The 21471-nt window shown below is 36.9% G+C and overlaps 1 protein-coding gene and 1 long non-coding RNA gene across 9 annotated transcripts in view; one reads left to right on the plus strand and one right to left on the minus strand.

Moving 5' to 3' along the window:
* Positions 1 to 21471, plus strand: part of LOC103883204 — an 82739-nt gene that overhangs the window by 34032 nt on the left and 27236 nt on the right. For all 8 annotated transcript variants that reach the window (XR_004183158.1, XR_004183159.1, XR_004183155.1 and 5 more), the window contains 6 exons: positions 7456 to 7514; positions 9398 to 9421; positions 10210 to 10324; positions 11129 to 11190; positions 15703 to 15727; positions 18367 to 18450. This is a non-coding gene — a long non-coding RNA (uncharacterized LOC103883204). The remainder of the gene's footprint in view (positions 1 to 7455; positions 7515 to 9397; positions 9422 to 10209; positions 10325 to 11128; positions 11191 to 15702; positions 15728 to 18366; positions 18451 to 21471) is intronic.
* Positions 1 to 21471, minus strand: part of KCND2 (potassium voltage-gated channel subfamily D member 2) — a 484439-nt gene that overhangs the window by 5986 nt on the left and 456982 nt on the right. Inside the window, exons 2-4 of the mRNA XM_003896505.5 lie at positions 11868 to 12030; positions 2861 to 2956; positions 1867 to 1959 (exon numbers count right to left, since the gene is read on the minus strand). Of these exons, the coding sequence (XP_003896554.2) occupies positions 1867 to 1959; positions 2861 to 2956; positions 11868 to 12030 (352 nt within the window). The remainder of the gene's footprint in view (positions 1 to 1866; positions 1960 to 2860; positions 2957 to 11867; positions 12031 to 21471) is intronic.

Below are 21471 nucleotides of genomic sequence, written 5' to 3' on the forward strand. Positions count from 1 at the left end.
CAAAAAAGGAAAATACAGGGAACAAAAAAGATAAGAATAAAAGTATTTTACATATTTATTTATTTATTTATTGAGACAGAGTCTGGCTCTTGTTGCCCAGGCTGGAGTGCAGTGATACTATCTCAGCTCACTGCAACCTCCGCCTCCCAGGTTCAAGCAATTCTCCTGCCTCAGCCTCCCGAGTAGCTGGGAATACAGGCTCCCGCCACCACGTCTGGCTAATTTTTTGTATTTTTAGTAGAGACATGGTTTCACTATGTTGGTCAGGCTGGCCTTGAATTCCTGACTTCAATTGACTCGCCCACTTTGGCCTCCCAAAGTGCTGGGATGACAGGCGTGAGCCACTGCGCCCGGCTAACATTTTATTATTAATGTATCATTTAACTTTCAAATTTATCCTACTAGGTTACAGACCTGTCCATATCTTTATTTAAAAATGCAAGTATAATCATGTTACTACCTTGTTTAAAACACTTAAATAATTTCCATGAGCTGAAGATCAAAATTGTCCACATGCCTGTAAAGCCTAGCATTACCTGGACACTGCCTTTCCCTTCACCTCCTCTTTTGCCATGCTACACTCTCTCCTTCTGACCACCCTCAAATTCTTTCACTTCCTGCCAGGCTGAGTTCCTTCCTTCTTGAGGTACTTCTATCACCTGTTAGCCCCTTCATTGCTCTGCCTAGCTAACTCCTAGTCACCCTGCAGGTCTCCACTCAAGTTCCTCCAGGAAGCCTTGCCTGACCTGTCCCCTCATGGCTCTGCCCTCTTTGCTCCCTTGACCAGTGGCATCATTGTTGCTTTCCATGTTCGCTGCTCTTTTCCAGTAACAGCCCTGTCTGGGGTTTTGTTTTATAATGGAGGCTAATGGCAGCAGAGGCCACACCTCATTTCATGGCGTTTCTTGGGTCTGGCTCACTCTTGGGCACATAGTAGGCATGAATGACTCTATTGGTAAATAAGTACATGGACAGGCAATACTTTAGAACTGAGATTACAAATCATGTGTCACCCGAGAGTGAGTGAGATGACATGATCCAAATATGGTGAAGATTTTGTTCTGCTCTGTAATCATCATAGACTGTGACTCCTATTTACAAACTGGCTAAGAAATTGGTAGATTTGCCAATGAGGAGGTCCAAATGAGAGCTTGTAAGTGGAGAAATACAGACTCACTCCTTAGCACCCAGGGGCATACAAGTGATTACATGAGTCATTTTTCTAATGAGAATAGTTTCTTTTTTTTTTTTTTTTGAGACGGAGTCTCGCTCTGTCGCCCAGGCTGGAGTGCAATGGCCAGATCTCAGCTCACTGCAAGCTCCGCCTCTCAGGTTCACGCCGTTCTCCTGCCTCAGCCTCCCAAGTAGCTGGGAATTGAGAATAGTTTCTATTATCTATCTCTATTCATTATGGTTGTGAATGAAACAAATGCTTGTATTCCATTGTTCTCTGTTTTTTGTTATTGCTATTGCTATTCTCTTGATCTAGATGTTAGGGAACCTCGAGCACCATTAATTTTTTTTCTGTCTAATCAGCATTTTAAGAATCACAAACAATGACACTGTGTAGGATTTACTATTGGAAGACCACTCTTCATCTGCATTAACCGACTTCTTAGACTAGAGTTGAGATAGCGGGTAAGAATAAAACATTCTAAATAAGTTTCTAAAATACTTTCCAAGTTGAAATGTCATTACAGTCTTTCAAAGTAATTTCAAATATTGTGAGGTTTTGGTTTGTTTGTTTTTTAGCATGTTGTCCAGTAATGCAGACAGTGAAATCACACTCGGAAGCATGAAGTATGCAGAATGGCAAATGGAATTAATGTCGGAGAGCAGAGGAAGGCAGTCATACTGTCTCCTTACCGTGGTTTTTTCCAGGCAGTGAAGCAGGTGGTGGTGCTGGGTTTCAAAGCTGGAGCCGGATTTGCTAACAAAAGCCTGCTCATCCTCTGAGGACTGTTAACAAAAAGAAGACAGAAGAGCTTTCTATTTTATTTGCAAACAACTCGAACCTCAGCTACACATTTCCACAGAGAGATCTGCTCTATTAACTGGCAACATTTTATTTATTTTTTAACTAGAAAGGAACAAATGTGCAGTTCCTGTAAAGTTGGATGATCGGCATTTACAATTTCATCAAATGAATGGTCTGGTCTTTTAGACATGCCTCTTTGAATTGAAATTTTAAATCTCTTTTACTCATTCAACTACCAACTATGTTTGTAAGATGGGAAGCTGTTATGTTTTGATGATCAAATTTAACCTAGTGCTTAGAAAATTTGGAAACCGTGATCATGCGCACGTAAATAAAAACTATTTTGTAAGTCAAGATTGGAATCCTAAATATTAAAGGAAAATTCCGGGGTAAAAATAAATTTTCTCAAATTGTAGTTTATGCCATATGATCTTCCTAACATTGAATATTGTTCCCTCTTCGTTATGAAGTAAAAGAAGACATCATGTTAGCCACCCACCCCAACCCTTGATCCAAATGAACGTTAAGGAAGATAAATTTGAAATAAAAAAAAGAATTAGGCATTTGAATTATTGAGCTTTTTTTTTTTTTTTTTTTCTTTACCTTTACCATGTTAATAAGAGACAGGGTAGAAATATTGCCTAATGATGAATAGTCATCATGATTCACTGGCAGTATTTCATAGTGCACTTTCTAACCTTCTACAGCCAATGAGGATGTATAGGGTGAAGTTATAAAAAAACAAAAACAAAAACAAAAAAACTTTTGTTGTTTGGATAGCCATGGTCATAATTAGTCATAATAAAATTCTATGGAAGTAGAACTAAATCAATCTCAAACCAATAAATTGAACATTAAAAAAAGAGGTGTGCTTGACCGTACCTGCAGCTGATTACTGAGTAAACCATTCCGTTTGCTCTGCATGTAAGCATTTGCGCTTCCACTCTTGGCTGCCCGGATCCTGGCCAGTCTAGCTTTCTATAGGAGAAGAACAATAAATATGCCGTTAACATTTACGAACTGTTTCCTTAAAACAGTGAATGAACTCTTGTATAATCCTATTGTCAGTCTACATATTTTTAAAAGTAAGCCAGCTTTTCAAATGCAACTATTGAAAATTACCTCTCTACCTTTTTAAGTGCTTTATTTCAGTTAATATTTATCAGTAAAATCAATGAACTACCTTGGAGCTGGCTTATGCCTTTGAAAATTATAATTAAGTCTTTACAGTAAGATCAAGTTATTTCATTATTGTTTCTTTCAATTGTGTCAAAAGAAAAATAGCAGTATTACCTTATGTATATTTTCATTTATCCCTCTCTGAGTAACTTAATGAAATGAAGACCGGTAGCTCAGGAAACCAGCTGCCAACTCCTTTTTGTTTAAACTAATGTCCTTAAAAAATTAGTAATTAAATACCAAGAATTGATTGCCTTCCTTCCTTCCTTTCTTTCTTTCTTTTTTTTTTTTTATAAGAACCACTGTTCATCTATATCTGCATCCTCCAATATAAAATTATATTTTTGCAATTATCCTTTAAGTTAGCCAAGGTAGATCCATGTCAAACAACATGGACTGTCTCTCTAAACCAACCAACCAACCAACCAACCAACCAACCAACCAACAAACAAACAAAACCAACTCTGAATTTATCTACTTTGTCTACCAGCACGGGTCCACACAACTGTATGCGCATCTGATTTGTGTTTCACTCTTGGATTGGCTGAAATGAAGAACATAGTGAGCCTATCCAGAGAGATTTAAACATTGTTTTTCATTTTTAAAGCATTTTTGTGTGTGTGTCTGTTGATAACATCCTTCAATGTAGAGGGTTTAGGTGACCAGTCCAATTGTTCCTCTAAGTTACAGTGAGATCCCTGAAGTGAAAGTACTAGGCATCTGGCTGTGTAGCCAGATTTCTGATATTCCATTCTACTTTCCAACTGCTGTTATTGATGCGCATTTAGACTGTCATGGAAAGAGTCCTGTTTTCCCTTCCTGGCGAGCACTATTTTGGTGATCATTCTATTTGTATTACATGTAGCTAGCAAGTGTATGTGAAACAGAGACTGGGATGGCTTAGAAAAGTGCCCTGTAAGCTTACCTCACAAAATTTCTTCTTTTTCCCTTCTAAACAATCCAGAAAAATAGTATCTTTAGTTTCAAGTCCTGGAATGCTCTTTTTAATAAAAATTTTAAAATTATCTAGATTTTTAAATGAAAAATAAATATATACATATGACAAAATTTTTAATACTACAGAAGTGCCTGCAAACAATTGTCTGTGACCCTGGAGCCATCCCACTATGAGGCTTCAGAATCAATAATTGGTAATACTTCTAGAGAATCCTGTGAGAAATGTTCTAAGCCTAAAAGAGCAAGTATATATATTCACATGTATATACACATACATTTTTACTCCAGAGAATACTCCTCACACTCTTCTGCATTTAGTTGTGTTTTTTAATTACATCTTGGAACTCCTTCCATATATACATGTAAAGATCCGCCTCATTTTCTATGAATGTATAATATACTACGGTATAAACAAAGAAGTATTTATTTACCAGGCCAACTACCAATTAATTTTTAAAGCATCTTTGGCAACTATAAGCAATGCTGCCTGCTTTGAATATGATGATGAGCTTATCTACAAGACATATTTCTGAAAGCAAAATTATTCCTGGACCAAAGAGAGTGCATGTGTGTGTGTGTGTGTGTGTGTGTGTGTGTCTGTTTCTTTTGTAAAGTCTTACCAAATTTCCCTCCAAAGTTATTGTACCAAGATGCCTTTCACACGTATCATTTGAGAGTAGCACTGAGATGTTTGAAGTTCTCAAAATCGCATTAAGATATCATCTGTCTTTAACACCACCCTTCCTCCCTTCCTTCCTAAATTTATTCTTCCTGTGTGCTGACTCCAGGTTAAAATAATATACTTTGTACAAAGATCATGCTTATAAATGATGAGAAAATTAGACAAATTTCACTCTTTGTTGGAAACATAATGTTTAGATCACTCAAAATACTAACACAATAGTAGAGAATGAAGTTGGAAGGTAGAAAATTTTTAACTTCAAAAGTTGGGCAGCAATTTCAGGATTTCAGACCAGACGCAGTAAAACAATAGCAAGTGACAAGGACACTTGGAAATGACTCAGAATTAGCCTAATAATTCAGAAATAAGCAATTCATATATTTGTTTCCAAAAAGGGATTATTGTTGAAATTTCAGTCTTAAAGTCTTTTTAGTCTCCTGGAACATTCATTGCCTTTCTACTCCAGACTCCCGACTCCTTCCTTCCTCCCTCCCTTCATTCTCTAAGCATTCAGCAGCAGCATTGGGTGATACTGTTTTCTTTTATTAAGGAAACATATAGATTAACCAAAAATACTGTCCAGCAAAATAAAATGACATACATTTCTCATCATGTAATGGTAAGCCTACATATGGTGGAAAACACTACTGTAGAAGTAGTTCTGGGCTTAGGGACAAAAAAGAAGTTGCTTTAGAGACAGACTATCCATTTATGCTAAGTCATGCACTGTGTTAGAAAAATAACTTCCCATCTCAATTTCAATCATGGCTTTTCTTTGACCCGACAACAATTCCATAGGAGTTAATTGGTTTAATTGGTCTTGTGGAGCACCACAACAAATGCCTGTTGAATACTAGCCTTTATGACTTGTGATTATCTCTTTGGTTCCAGCCGGTAATTGAGGGAAATTATTTTACAAAGATATTTTAGAAAATCATTTTACTTCTGACCCTCTCAGTATGACAATCTTGGCAGCGCCGATTATGTAATTGGGAGGTTAAAAGAAAGCCATCTGCTGGTAAAAACAAATGTATTCCTTTCAGTCTCTTACCCCTGACCCTTTTAGAACATACAACTTCTGGCACGGCAAAGTATCAGCAAATAATATGGAAGTTAGAGAAAAGTTTCAGTAAGTACTTTATCTTAGCTGTATGAAAAGTAGGAGACTTCTTAAATTTTAATTAAAGCAAGGTTTACATTTTCAGTGTAAAAAAAGCATTATAGTTATTTTCAAATAATTTATTTGCCTTAAATGGTGATAGTGTTTGGAGAAAAGTTGTCTGTCTCATAAACATATTCTTCCTATGCATCCTGATTCTTCATAGCTGCAGTTTTTGTCTAATCATCTAATCTTAGCAGGATTTCTCAAAGTTCGTTCCAAGGAATTCGTAAGTGTCAAAAGTAAAATCTAAATCAAACAGATGAAGCAAAGGACTGATTCTGTGGTCAAGAAAAGGCTGGGAAATGCTGAGGTGTTAAACAGGTTTCTTTGCTCTTGGGTTCCTCACAACATATGACATTGTGGATGATTACTGTGAGGAGAACAGGGATATATAGTCTGCAAGTTTCCTCAAACTAATTTGACATAGAAATCTTGTATTGTGAAGTACAGGTTAGAATGCTGTGGAACACAATGGGTTTTATCAAGTAGATTGTTTTTTAATTACACCAAGTGACATAAACTTTACAGTGTATGTGTGGAACAGATGGTGGAAGTCAATCTGAGAAGGATCTATAAGCCAAACACAGCCGAGACACTGATTTCCTTACATCGTCAGTCATTTCTAGATGAGGTATGAGGTAGATTAAAGGAAGTTATTGGGCCATCTTGTTACCAAATCACAAAATATTTTGAAAAATAAAGGTATCCTAGGCAGCCTTAAAAGTGAGGTAAAGAAGGTGTTTCTCTTTGGTAATTCCTTACTCCTCAAATGCTTGCCCCCACACTCTCTGTAACATGCATTCTGGAAATTTTGCTTACAGTTGTTTCTTTCATTTAAAGGTTAGTAAAATGCCTCAGGTGGAGGTAGCATATTAAACTTTATCATCTCTTAGAAGTTTAAGACATTTATTGGAATCTTTTTACTTGCTAAGAAAAAATAACTGTGCTAGAAATGAGACAAGTTAGCACCAAACAACAATAAAAAGAGAGGAAAGAAGTCAGTGGCAGACAGTGCAATATTCCTAGGTCCAGAACTTGGTTATTCCTGGAGATGGCAGGGCTAAGCAGAAAAAGGCTGGGATTTGGGTCAGTGGAAGAGGCTAAGCAAAGAGAGGTCTGCAAGAGGATTCCATGTTGGAAGGGGTGAGAACTGAAAGAGAATATAGGAGGGCATCTGTGACCAAATTCTTGGGTGGAATTAGGAGCTGCGTAATTTTGTTTTTAATAGTAGATAGCCTAAGAGATTACTCTCAGGTTCTAGCAAGTAGTTATTTCTTGCTTTTTCATTATTCTACCTAAAAAAAAATCTTTCATTTGGACATTGCTGAATGTACTAGGCAGTGGTTCTCAAAATGTGGTCTCCCAAATGGCAATATCAGCATCACCTCATCACCTGGGAATTTATTAGCAAATGTTCAGGTTCTAATCCAAAACTACAGAGTCTGATGTTTTGGGAGTAGGGCTCAACAATCTTTTTTTTTTTTTTTTCTTTTTCAGATGATTCTAAACTTTGAAAACCACCCTAGCAGGGTATGATAAATGGCAGATTACATATGGTTAGTACCTTTCTAAGTCAATGTGAGAATTTTCATGTGAAAATTAAAAATATTACACCATACATTGGCTCATTGATTCTAAACTTCTCACTGCATTTAGAATTATCTATAGGAATATCCTAAAACATTAATAGTTCAAATAATACTAGACTTTTTTTGCCTTGGACTTTAATCACTAGGTTTGTGAGCATGAGAAAGTTATCTGTAAAATGGAAATAGTATACTTCCTTTGCAAGTTGATTGTGAATGTTACAAAAAACAGATATAAAACACCTGGGACATTCTAGAAACTAGTGAGGGGTTTTGTTGTTGCAATTTGTATTATTAAATTATAACTATAATTACTACTATGATTATTATGTGATAATTACTCACAGGTTAGCCTGTGAGTATGCAGATGATTAGGTGATGTGATCCATATTTTAAATGAGCTGCTTCAAAATATCAACCTTCCCCTTGTCATTGCATTAATCTAGCTTTATTTTGGCTAATACATTCTACTCAGTAAATATTTATAGACTAACTAAGAGAATCAATAAATCTATTAAAATACAATTACCAAGGGTGGGAGTGGAGGAGAGGTGTCACAGTTTAGGCCTATATCCACCAGCATGTCAGTATGTGCTAGAAATGAGACAAGTTAGTACCAAACAACAATAAAAAGAGAGGAAAGAAGTCAGTAGCAGACAGTGCAATATTCCTAGGTCCAGAACTTGGTTAATCCTGGAGATGGCAGGGCTAAGCAGAAAAAGGGCTGGGATTTAGTTAAGACTTTATCAATGATTGATAGAAATGGGGTAAACGATGTATTCCCTGTAAACAGCACGAGCGGGTAGCAAAAGCAGGAAGAGTATTGCAAATGGAAGAACCTAGAAGAAGGAAAGTATTTCTGATGGTGATGATGGGAGTGTTCTCAAATTAATACTGTGTCTATTTCGTGCTTTTGCTTGGTCTTGACGTGGCAATTGAATTAAACAACAAAAATATGGTCTAAAAAAACCATTTTGTAACATTACTTTTATTAGCTGGACTGATGTTTTTACTGAATTGAATGTTTACTTGACTGAATTAGTTGGTTATTTTTGCATAACTTTAATATTTGGCACATAGCCCAGTCCCAGATAAATTTAAACTGTCTTAGCCTAATGGGCATTTGTTCTGTTTTTTTTTCCCCCCTAATCTCTTGGGAAGGAAAATAGGAAACATCCTTTGGTAACTTATTTAGTTCATATCCAAACTGTTCTTTCTTAGAAGATTATGTTCAGTTTATTGGTCACAGTCTACATACTGGACATATTATACTTGGTTATTATATTTGACTTTATTAATGCAATTTTTCTAATAGTAAAACTTTGTAAAATTCATTGCATTATGGCAGAAACTAAAAATATAGCAAATATTTTAAAGATTCCTAAAAGCATTCACAAAATATACTTTTCAACTAGTGTACTTTTAGAATGTCACATTACTTACTTTTGATTTCTTTTTTTTTTTTTTTGAGACGGGGTCTCGCTCTGTCGCCCAGGCTGGAGTGCAGTGGCCGGATCTCAGCTCACTGCAAGCTCCGCCTCCCGGGTTTACGCCATTCTCCTGCCTCAGCCTCCCGAGTAGCTGGGACTACAGGCGCCCACCACCTCGCCCGGCTAGTTTTTTGTATTTTTTAGTAGAGACGGGGTTTCACCGGGTTAGCCAGGATGGCCTCGATCTCCCGACCTCGTGATCCGCCCGTCTCGGCCTCCCAAAGTGCTGGGATTACAGGCCTGAGCCACCGCGCCCGGCCAACTTACTTTTGATTTCTAAATGTATTTTAGTATTTAATATTTAGTAGACCAAAAGGCTTCTAAAATACTCTAAGGTTTTCTTTATTGATTTTTTTGTTGCAGATGACAAACTCTGAAGAAATACAGGTATTTGGGAAATTGGTTTATCAGAAATTTAGATTTGTGCTTCCTATAGTTTTCATATAGTTGGCTCTTATACTAAAGGAGAAATGTCTAGAATGGAGATAGATGGGTGGTTGAAGGTTAAACTTTTGGTAGGATCCTGTTACTTTAGACAATGAGCAATTGTACCCAGTGGAGGGACTGGACTGTATGGGCAGTGTCACGACTGTGGTGCTTGAAGGTCCTTGGTGGTGGGGTCAGTTGTGGCTGAAACCCCTTTACCTCTGCTTGCCAAGAGTATGTATTCCCTACATAAGACTACAACTGTCCAGAGGGTGCCTTTTTCTACTCCTCCCTATTCATTAGATGATCAGTTCTCTATATCCATGTTGACTGGACTATTTCTAACTCTTCTCTGTAATAATTAAAGACTAGGCATTCGTCCAAAAATGAAGAGTTCCATAAAGCAAGTAACTACAGGACTTGGAAAAGTGATTCTTTGCTAAAGGAAGATCTTTGACAATGGGCATAAATTAGTTCTCTGGACAAATATGCTGTGTGGCCACACTGATTAACTAGAATTTTCCAAAGACTTACTTCATGAGATTGTATACTTTACTTAAGAGGCTGACATTGTTCATATGCGTGTTTAAGATCCTGTTCTGGAATTACCTACAAAGCCAGTGAATAACTACACCAAAGCCTCTCATGGTATTTTGTAGTTATAACACATCACCCAGGTTGTGCATCCACTTTAGTCACGATTATGAATGGTTTTGGATGTTTTTTAAAAAATGAATCTATCCTTAAAGGACAAAGATATAATGACCATGAAGAATACTGGAAATACAGTGCCATAAGCCCAAAGGAAACTACAGAAGAGATTTCCAAGATTGTTTCTAAGCAACAAGGGCCCTGCCTCTCAAGGTGACTATTTTGACAAGGATTGGGGAAGGGAAGTATGATAACATTTACATAGCTTTTCTGAGCAGCACCTTATCATAGTGTTTGTGTGTATGAGCCTGGGAGCCAGACTAGCTTGGATGGAGTGGTGGATCTCCAATTGAACAGGTATGTGACCTTACAATTGCTTAATTTGGGAATACTGGAGAATTCCCATCTATAAAATGAGGATAATAATGGTAACTAACTACTAGAGTTTTCGTGAAGGTTGTATGTGTTGACTCAAGTTTAGCCTAAAGTTGCCTCCTTACATATTTTAAATTTAGCCTAAAGGTTTCTCTATGCATAGTGAACTGTACCTTAAATGGAGGAGTAAACAGACTGTAACCCACTCTTGTGCCAACCACTGAGTTTTGGCCAATCAAAGGGGGCCAACTGCTCCAATGGTGTTCAAATAAGGCAAACGCTGAGCTATAATCATTACAACTGTTTCTGTACCTCACTTTTGTTTTCTGATTGTCACTTTCCTTTTACTGCCTGTAAATCTTTTTCTACCATGTGGCTGTGCTGGAATTTCTGTGCTTACTCTGGCTTGAAAGGCTGCCCAATTCATGAATTGTTCTTTGCTCAATTAAAGTTTTCAATTTAATTTGGCTAAGGTTTGTCTTTTAACATATGAATTCTTTTGTGAAAAACGTTAGGCTAATGACTGGCACATACAAACCACAAGTAAACATTAAATATTTATAATATGATGTGGTTATATAAATTTACATATACTTGTATATAATCTTAATCTTACTGTTTATTATTTTCTCCATTTTATAGTTGAGTGTACACTATGCTTATTCTTGAGGGATTAATTACCTGGCATGAAGTTCAAACAAACGGTAAGCTGCTAGGACGAGAATAAAACTCAGCTACAGATGATCAGATTACTTCCTGTGTCAACTGTGTAAAATATCTGAGACACATTTTGGTGCCCTTTAATAACCCTCATCTACTAGAACCAGCTTGACCCTTAATAGATACAGACTCAGTGAATCAGATCTAGAAATCTGATTTTAATAAAATTTGCCAAGAATCTGTTTCTGATTTTGCTACTGTCATTAGTGCTGTTCATCAGATATTTCTTATTTTCTGCTTCTGGCCCCATAGTAGAATTGTATTTTCCTGCCCACTTCGAAATTAGACACTGCTGTGTGGTTTGCTTTGGTTAATGCAATAGACGAGAAAGTGACTCAAACCACTTCCAGGAGGGGCATTAGGAAGCAGTGTGTGATTCATCGTGCCCTTTACTCCTCCTGGAGACTGCAGAAGCACACTGTCAAGATGGACTCTCTATTCTCTGGACAAGTAATGGACTTGTAGCATGATTCAGAAATATTGCTTATTGTTTTAAGCCACTGAGATGTTAGGCTTCTTTTTAGTGTAGAATAACCTACTCGGTCCTGATTGATGCACATACTGACCAATCCAGAGCACTGAATAACCGTTAAGAAATACTAAAGCTCATTATAAAAAGTGGGAAGTGCTAAACTATGGTTGCATAGAGCTGAATACGCACCTTCTGTGCCCTTCGTTTGTCTGCTCGTTGATTCTGGTGGTAGATACGACTGAAGTTCGATACAATCACCGGAACGGGTAGAGCAATGACCAAGACCCCACTCAGCGAACAGATAGAACCAAAAATCTTCCCTGCTATGGTTTTTGGCACCATGTCACCATACCTGAGTTAACGAAAAAAAAATACATATATTGTTTTAAGTCACAGAAAGACATTTCTACCTGAAACTAATAATTTTTTGCTTTAAGTCAAATGATTTTTTAGACATGTCTATTTCTACTTTGTGACTACAATATACATGGCTTCAGATGTTAATGTCAGAAATTATAAATATCTGAATATAAAAATTACCTTTCAACCTTGTAGAAAATGATTCTAACATTAAGGAATCTTTTTGATTGGAAAATATGTTAAGTCAGATGATGTAATGATAGCTCTTCAATTTTTCCTTTATACGCTGTGACAAAGTTCTTTACATTTATTTAATACTCAATAATTCTATGCTGAAATTTATAGTCTGGATAACACAATTTTCCACTTAGTTTTTTTTCAACATTTAGTTGGTTATGAAATTTAAGTAGAAAAAGTAGCACATCACATTCCTTTCACCAGATGTCATCATTTAAAAAATAAACTTTTCAAGGCCCCCATTAACCTTCACTTGTGAAATCTAATGGCCATTTCTCCATAAAAATCTAACTCAATCTCTCATTTGTAGCTTATTAGTTGACTATTCTCTCCTTGAAAGACTCCTTTTATTCTTGGCTTTAGTATTAGCAAATATTCTTATTCTCCCTTCTACCTCATTGGCTACCACTTCTCCATCCTTTTTTCTGCCTCCTTTCCCCTTATCTGATTTCTAAACCTTAGAGTACTTTAGGTCTCCGTCTTCAGTCCTCTTATCTTCTCCATATAAACCCACTTCCTATGTGACTTTGTCCAATCTCATACCTTAAAACTATCTCTATGCAGCTGACGCTCTGACTTATATTGACAGCCATGATGTCTCTCCTGAAAACCAGATTCACATCTCGAGTGGTCTGGTCTGATTGTTTCTACCCCTGGATGCCTAAGAACCCATTAAAATTTAAATCAGACAAAATGGAACTCTTATTTCCCTAGCTTCCTCTGCCTCTCTCAAATCTTTTCCTCCCACAAGTCTGCCACCTATAATTAAACAGAACCACCACCATGCAGTTGTTCATACCAAAACTGGAAGAGCCATCAACTTAATTGCCAGTATCAACATTTCATCTCTTAGCTGGTCTTGTTGTCTCTGGGCAAACCAAATTGTATCCCATTCAAGCCTCTTTATGACAGTAAACCAAACCATGGTCATTTCTTGCCAGAGCCATAGATATAGCTTCTTAACTGACTCTCTTTTCTACATTTACCACTTTACAATTCATACCAACATAGCAGCCAGAATTTTGGTTTTAGAAATGGAGATTAGACAACTGCTATGTTGTTTAAACCCTGAAATGGACTTGAAACTGAAATAAATCCAAACTCCTCAGTTTTGCCTCCAAGGGCCTACCTCATTTAGTTCCTGCCTATATTTTACACCACCTTTCACCAAACTCACTGGCCTCTGGCCACACTGGCCATCTGGCCTTCTGTTTTGTGTGCAGCCCCCAGATGGTGATTATTCAGGGTGTCATTTAAATGTCTCCATCCAAGTGATTTTCTGGCCACCTAATTCACAGTAGTCTTACTGTCTTCCCTAATCATTCTCTATAACATTTCCTCATTTGATTATCTTCAGAGTACTTATTAACAAGTAACATTTTCTTATTTATTGATCTATTTTTTCACTCCTCATCCACCCTACTGACATTAGAATGTAAACTTGCTAATAAAGCAGCAGCTGTTCTACTTTGTGTTTTGTGAGCATAAGGCCAGCTCCTACTTGAATGAATACATTTTCTCTTCTTTACTGATGGAGACTGTCTAAGAGTGCACTCCTGGGGCAGGGGACAAGGAGGAGTTCTTTCCATCTTATTGTTGCAGAAGTTACCCAGCTGTGTCTGAGCTCCAACTATTCCACGCTCATTCTGGGGCTTTGGAGAGCTCAATGCTCAGAGAGTGTAATCCTGAGAGACAGGGCTCGAAGGAACTCACATACTAGATTCCATACTCAAGGGAGTTTAGGAGGACTTGGGGTTATATTGTATCTTGAGAGGTAGCCTAGGCAATAGTCACTCTAACATTGTTTTGTGGGAAAACATATGTGTGTCAATATGGAGATGGAGAGGAATCGGCTGAAGAAAAACTTGAGAGAGACAGAAGGTGATACTATCTAGTGCGACATTTAGTGACCCTATTCTGAGCTCTGGTCCTTTGCGTTGAAGACTCAGATACTCATTCCTGTTGGTGTTTGTGGGTGATCAGCAGTTGAGCTAATTTAACATAGCTAAAGTTCCCACAAGGCTTTGGCACCAGAATGACAGTATTAATTTATAGTACAAAAATAATAACCTAAGAACCAGAATGCTGTGTTCATATAAAACATGATCTCCTTCTATCTGGGAAGCTAAATTATAATCTAAAGGTTATGTTAGTGAAGAAACAGTGAAAACTAAAGGAATTTAGAAGATGATTTTTAAATGTCTTGGGGAAATTCTCACTATAGAGATAGGTCAGTGGGATTGGAAGGTCAACTCCTTTTTATACAATGCTGTGTACATATGAGACAAATTATGTATCTGTCACAGTTCCCATTGAATGTCCAGCCATATTTGATACACAGTGTTTTTCCCCTTTGCATTGATTATGCAGTAGGCCCCAGAGAAGGCACACACACAGACACACACACACACGCAGGTACACGCGCGCATACACACACACACACGGCTTTTAAAAAAGAGATTTGATTTTTAATAAAAACTTAATTATTTATTATGGCTAAAGAAGACAAGTACTGAGTCCATGTAATTGAAGTAAGCCTTTTAAAATATCAATATATAAAATAGCTAAGTGAATCCATCATATACTTTCTCCTGCCCTTGAAAGACTTTTAAAAGTCATTATTTATTATTTAATTTTTGTATTCTTGGTTCACTATGTCATAGGATAGGCAAGCTCAGAATAGTTGCAATTATTAGAGAAAATTACGAAAAGTAAAGAGATACACCAGTTTGTTGAAAGGCAGCAAATTCACAGTCTAGTAGGATCCATAAGGGAAAAGAGGTTTCAGATACATAAGAGAAGCTTCGTGTCATAAAGCTGTGGTAATCGACATAAAATAAAATACTTATTTTTTAGCTCTACCATCTTTGTTTTATAATCCAACATTCCTTCACAACTGAGAAAGCACAGGTGAGTATTTGCAAGGACTAAGCAGGACTGCAATGATTATGGTGAGAAGAGGAAGGGGGCACGAAGTGTTCATCAATGGGTACATCTTCTCTCACGTTTACACTCTTGGGTAGAGACACAGAGTTTCCTCACATTATAGCCAGTTAGGATGGTCTCCAAGGCTCTGCTGTTGTGAGATAAAGCAGAGGAGATAGTAAGAGAGTACAAGGAAGTAGAACAGGCAGGGGTGCTAAGACAGTCCAGGCTGTCCTGCAAATTCTCATGTAAGGACAGCCTGAGCCCTTGGCTGGTTCCCATGGAACACCAGCTGCCTGCTTCCTCATACTCCTTGGTACAATTTACATTACTCCTTCTATCCTTCTCCCTGCTCCATTTTACCAGTTTAAAGCTGACTGCTGTTGATATTTGTAATATTTTAAGCGTATCTCACTATTTGAATATGTTGGAGAAGAGCAAAAAATATAGTATGATTCATGTCTGTTTTTACATTACTCATTTTGTCTCTCTTCTCATTTAGGAGTGACCTGGAGAAATGAAAATGGGTAATGTTTATCTGCAAACTTGTATTTGAGCATAGAATCTGCTAGGGATGGGATATATCTCATTGGCAAAACCAGCTGCTTTTCTTTGTTTAACAAAATATCTTCTAACTAGTATGCAAAAACGCATTATACACCTCAGGAATCACATCTCCCTGAAATTCTGTGGAGGAAAGGCTTAGAATAGAAAGCTTATATTGCGAAGTGACACTTACCGTGGTGAAATGATCATTGAAAGCTTAAGTGTTTCTAAAATACTGCCACTTTTTAATGATTATTTATATCCTAGGCAACTTGGTTTCCTGTTGGTACTTTATTACTTACATTCAATGTAAAAAAATACATCTCATTTTTCCTGACTCCTTATTTGTAAATTTATGCTAAGCCCAGTAGGATTATTTATTTCGTTCTTTCTGTTTTTCTTCAGAATTTTATATTATGTATTCAGTCTTTGAAAAATCATTTCCCAAAAAAAGTTACACCGAAACATGACATATATGTGGGGTTTATATTCATATATATTTTTTTTCTGTATTTAATAAGATTGATTAAAAGACTATGAGGAGCCCCTAAAGTCTAATAAGATAAAGAATGAATTCACAGAAAAGTAAGAAGGAGGCTGGGTGCGATGGCTCACAGCTATAATCCCAGCACTTTGGGAGGCAGAGACTGGTGGATCATCTGAGGTCAGGAGTTCAAGACCAGCCTGACCAACATGGAGAACCCCCGTCTCTACTACAAATACAGAGTTAGCCAGGCGTGGTGGCACATGCCTGTAATCCTAGCTATTTGGGAGGTTGAGGCAGGAGAATTGCTTCAACCCAGGAGGCAGAGGTTGCAATGAGCCCAGATTGCGCCATTGCACACCAGCCTGGGTAACAAGAGCGAGACTCCATCTCAAAATTAAAAAAAAAAAAAAAGTTAGAAGGAAACAAGAGAATATATCATGAGAGAATAACTATCAAATATTTTAGATAATACAGCAACTTGAACTTTGTTAATTGAAAGGAAACTTTTCTCCATACTACTCTTTCTTTTCTTCTTCTTTTTTTTTGAGACGGAGTCTCACTCTGTTGCCACGCTGGAGTGCAGTGGTGCCATCTTGGCTCACTGCAACCTCTGCCTCCTGGGTTCAAGCAATTCTCGTGCCTCAGCCTCCCGAGTAGCTGGGATTATAGGCACATGCCACCACACCCAGCTAATTCTTGCATTTTTAGTAGAGACAGAGTTTCACCGTGTTGGTCAGGATGGTCTCGATCTCCTGACTTTGTGATCTGTGATCCAAAGATCGGCCTCCCAAAGTGCTGGGATTACAAGTGTGAGCCACTGTGCCTGGCCCCTCATACTCTTTCTACTCTCTCCCGCTTCTAAGTTTTCTTTCTTTCTCCTATATTTACTATGTCAGTAGAGCCACCAGTTTCCTTCTGCTCTTTTTTCACCCTGGACATCTGCCAGACCTCATGTTTACCGCTCCCTTTCCTCCTTATATCAGTTAAAAAGGTACAATATGGAAGTGCCCTTTGCATAAAAATGTTAATTCTAAATTTGCATACTTCCCAAAAATACTGGTTAAAATTTTATATTTTGCCAAATATTGAAGATTATTTTGGATGGAAGACCAATTCCTCAGAAGAGATTTAATTTTTGGCTATTAAATATTTCAGTCTCAAATATTATTGAAAAGTTTCATGCAAAGTTCTTGAATTCTGGCATGCACTCTACTTAATGCTAAATCTGGTGAAATCTGATTAATTCAGGCAGACAATGCATCCATTCATCCATCTATCCATCTTCCTATTTATCAGGTAATATTGATAGATTGAAAATGTACATAATTTTAAAACATAATTCATTATAAACCAAATTTCACTGATATCTTACTACATTTTTCCCTGTCTAGTATTTCTTCAGAAGTTGCATGACTAAAGTGTGGCTGTCTTTATATCTCAAATGGAGAAATATTTCCCTGAATTTTCTTACACCATCTTCAAACAGTACTGTTAGCTTCCTAGTCCTATTCACATAGTTTCTATTTTTTTTCTCTTTTTATTTGATGGGTATAAATGTATGTTCATTTGATAGAGTACAAATGTTATATAAGGCAAATCTCCACAGCTAATGCATGACTTTCCACCTCTGAAAGTATGTCCCACACATACTAAAAGAGAAAACAAAAGTCATGTAATTGATAAATAATCATGAAGACAGAAGATATCCTTGTACAACAGGAAGAAAATGCTGATTTTAAAATAAACCTTGATGGTTACTGTAACTCAATCTCTCACATTCTTTTTCATTTTTTACAAGGAAACATTGTAAATTACTAGGTATAAGGAATAGAACGAATGAACAGATCCTGTGCAGGTGCCCAGAAGTTCAGGAGCATTCTGTACATTGTGTAGGGCAGTTGCTGGTTCAAAAAAACACTGCATTTCAACTACTACAATAATTAAAATAAACTCATATGGGACATGAATCAGTATTTGGGGTGTAAGTATTTGAAAAGCAGGTATCCTTTAAAAAGTTAGATGAAAGTAAGTCATGTATATAATGTCCCGGTGAAAGCCGTTAGTTGATTATGTGTGTACATCTATGCGCATTTAAATTATTGATGTATCCCTTGAATTTTTCTCTTTGACCAGAGTGTTAGTCTGAGAGGTCTAAGAAAGAATTTATTCCGACCTGGAAGCTGGATCACTTTGTAACTAGTAATTCTACCCCTTAGGGTGAGTATCTATGTTATTCATGGATTTTCTGCCATCAGCTTGATATTCTAGAAGGATCACAGTTTGATGGATGATTTTTATAGTAGCTATAATGTTTGCAAATAGCAAATGACCTTTTTTTGAGTGTTGTTACATAACACCTGCTTGTGGTATTGAACTTGTTTGCCAGAGGGACTCTGGTATTACTTCACAATAGGCAGATTTCTCTTTGACATTTTAAAATCAATAGTTGCCTAAAAAGTTGCCTTGATTTTGTCTCCACCCTCTTGCCTGGAGAATCAATTCCTATACGATCTCACCTCTGCAGGAAAGCCCAAGAACATTTTTTTTTGGATCACCTAATGTAATATAGTTGTTTAAAGTACTCTGTGTTATTTCCTGTTTCAGCCAAATTATGAGCTACTGTTCTTTTAACAGTGTATTTAAAACAATCTCTTTCCACTATTCAGAGCGTTAATAATCTTAATTAGCGCCCACTAAATGAAAGCGGAAACTAGAAGATTCCACACCCTAATTAGAGATTTTTACCTCGGAGTCTATGCACTTTCAAGGAATGTGTGGATAAATTCAAGGGAGTCAGGGAAATCCATGATACTATATGTTTTCATATGCGTTTTCATGAAAAGTGTTTTCACAGCTATTATTAAATTATCCAAAGTGTTACAGCCCCAATAATGTTTAAAACTCTTAAGTTGAATACTTAAGATACTTACAGGAATATCAATGTTAAATATTGCCAACATAAAGAGTCTGAACTCACAATGCACGAAGGAATTGCTGAAAAATATCAGCATTATTTTATAATTGCAGAAATACAGAATACCCACTAGGGGGCATAAAAACCTAAATGAAAGTTTGGAAACAAACCAGGTCTTTGCTGGTTTTCACAAGCTGAGAGCGAGAAAAGTATTTCCAGTAAATTGCCTGTACCGATTCCTTATCTTTGCCTGCACACATGCAATATTTAGGATATATTTTGGGCATCTTATTCCTCTGGAAATAGTTGACCCGTACCCCACAAATTTCATACATTATCTATTTTCAAGTTATTTCCAAAAAGATGTAAAAATAATTCTGACAGCATTTTGTGTTTCTTTTACAAAGATAAGTAATTTTCTGTAATGCTAGATAACGCTAAGGCACAATTTTAAATACGAAACCCTTAACTACGACCCTTAGTGTGAAAATTACGTGAAATTAAAGGATTAAGTTTTGTGTATAGAAAAGAAAAAATCAAGGAAAGAACTAAGATGATTTTAGCACATCTACTCAACATTCTCAACATTTATACATTAAGCCCTTAACGTGAGATTTCAGCAGGGCTTACTGACTGCGTTCTTTAGCTGTGCTTTTTTTAAAAAAACAAATTCTTTCCTGTTTCCTATTTTTTTCTCTTGCTTTTAGCCTATTATATGATTATGGGAAGGCTTTAAAGGTTATAAATGGAACATGTGATTTTGACCTAACGTCCTAATGAAGTGTTTTTTTACCTAAATGAATGCCACGAGTAAAAGACTACATAGTCTCCTTTACAGAATATTTTATTTTCAAAGTATGCTTTTCAGAGCCATGCTTTTAACACTTTATTCTTCATTTTCTAAAATTATGATTTTTAAAGAAGTTATGAAAATAGATGTACAACTGATTACTGAGAGGTACACATTAAAAACAAACAAAAAACCCACTAGGGACTGGCTTTCCCAGCTGTGGAGCCCCCGGAAATATTTTCCTCTGCTTTGAGTTCCTACTCTTTGTTGCCTGGAGCTATCCTTTCACTCTCACATATCTGTGAGTCTGGTCATGTCATTCTCCTGCATAAAAGTCTTCAGTGTCTCTCCATCACCTGCAGGAAAAAGCCAAGCTCCTTAGCATGATAACCACAGCTCTTTAAGACTTGGCCACCTCATCCTCCACTGCTCACCCACATACACCCCATATTCTCACTGGAACAAATAACTTTCTATTACTGGAATGTACTATGTCTTTCCATTTCTGTATGTCTTGTAACACTGTTCTTTCCAGAATATTCCTCTTGGCACTCCTACTGCATAAATCCTTCGGGAAATTTCCAATTTACATTGATGAAGCTCAAATGTCAATTCTTATTTAAAAACTTCCTGACAATTTTATCTCTATCCAATAAGATTATCCACTCTCCCTTTGCTATGCCTTCAATGCTACTTGCAACTGAGAGAGTAGAATTAGATTTTTACAGGCTGATCTTCTCTTGCTAGATCATGAATTCACTGAGGTCAAGGATCATGTCATTGTTTTAAACCCAGGTCTAGCACAGACCTTGTCCAGTGCTGAGCAAATAATTGGAAGTCAATAAATATTTATTGCTTAAATAAATCCTTCAGGGAAAGGTCTGATGGTAAATAATATATATGGCAGGGAGTGAGGGGAGATACAGGTCTCCTCCTTTTTTTTTCTGAACCAGATTTCTTATTTGTCCCCAGGTCCAACATCATGTCACCACCTCAATTTTTCTAAATGTCTCTCCAATACTTAGACAAAACGCCCAGCATAACCTGGTTCTACACTGTTTATGCTTCCTGCTTTTTATACTCAGAGAAATCCATTTTTTTAAAATTATACTTTAAGTTCTAGGGTACATGTGCATAACGTGCAGGTTTGTTACATATGTATACTTGTGCCATGTTGGTGTGCTGCACCCATCAACTCGTCAGCACCCATCAACTCGTCGGCACCCATCAACTCGTCATTTACATCGAGAAATCCATTTTTAACCTAGATGATTTAAAATGAAAATAGAAGTGATGAGACCTGCCACTTTTCCAGTTTCTACCTGTTTTCCATGGTCACATACTTAACAAACATGAATCTATAAATCTGGCAAGAATTTGCTGATTTTAATTTTAATTTTTTTAAAGAGATGAGGTCTCACTATGTTGCCCAGACTGGAGTGCAGTGGCTGTTGACAGGTATAGTCATAGTGTACTACAGCCTAGAACTGCCGGACTCAAGGGAACCTTCAGCCTCAGCCTCCAGAGTAGCTGG

Source organism: Papio anubis, chromosome 4, assembly GCF_008728515.1.
Source record: "Papio anubis isolate 15944 chromosome 4, Panubis1.0, whole genome shotgun sequence".
Taxonomy (NCBI): domain Eukaryota; kingdom Metazoa; phylum Chordata; class Mammalia; order Primates; family Cercopithecidae; genus Papio; species Papio anubis.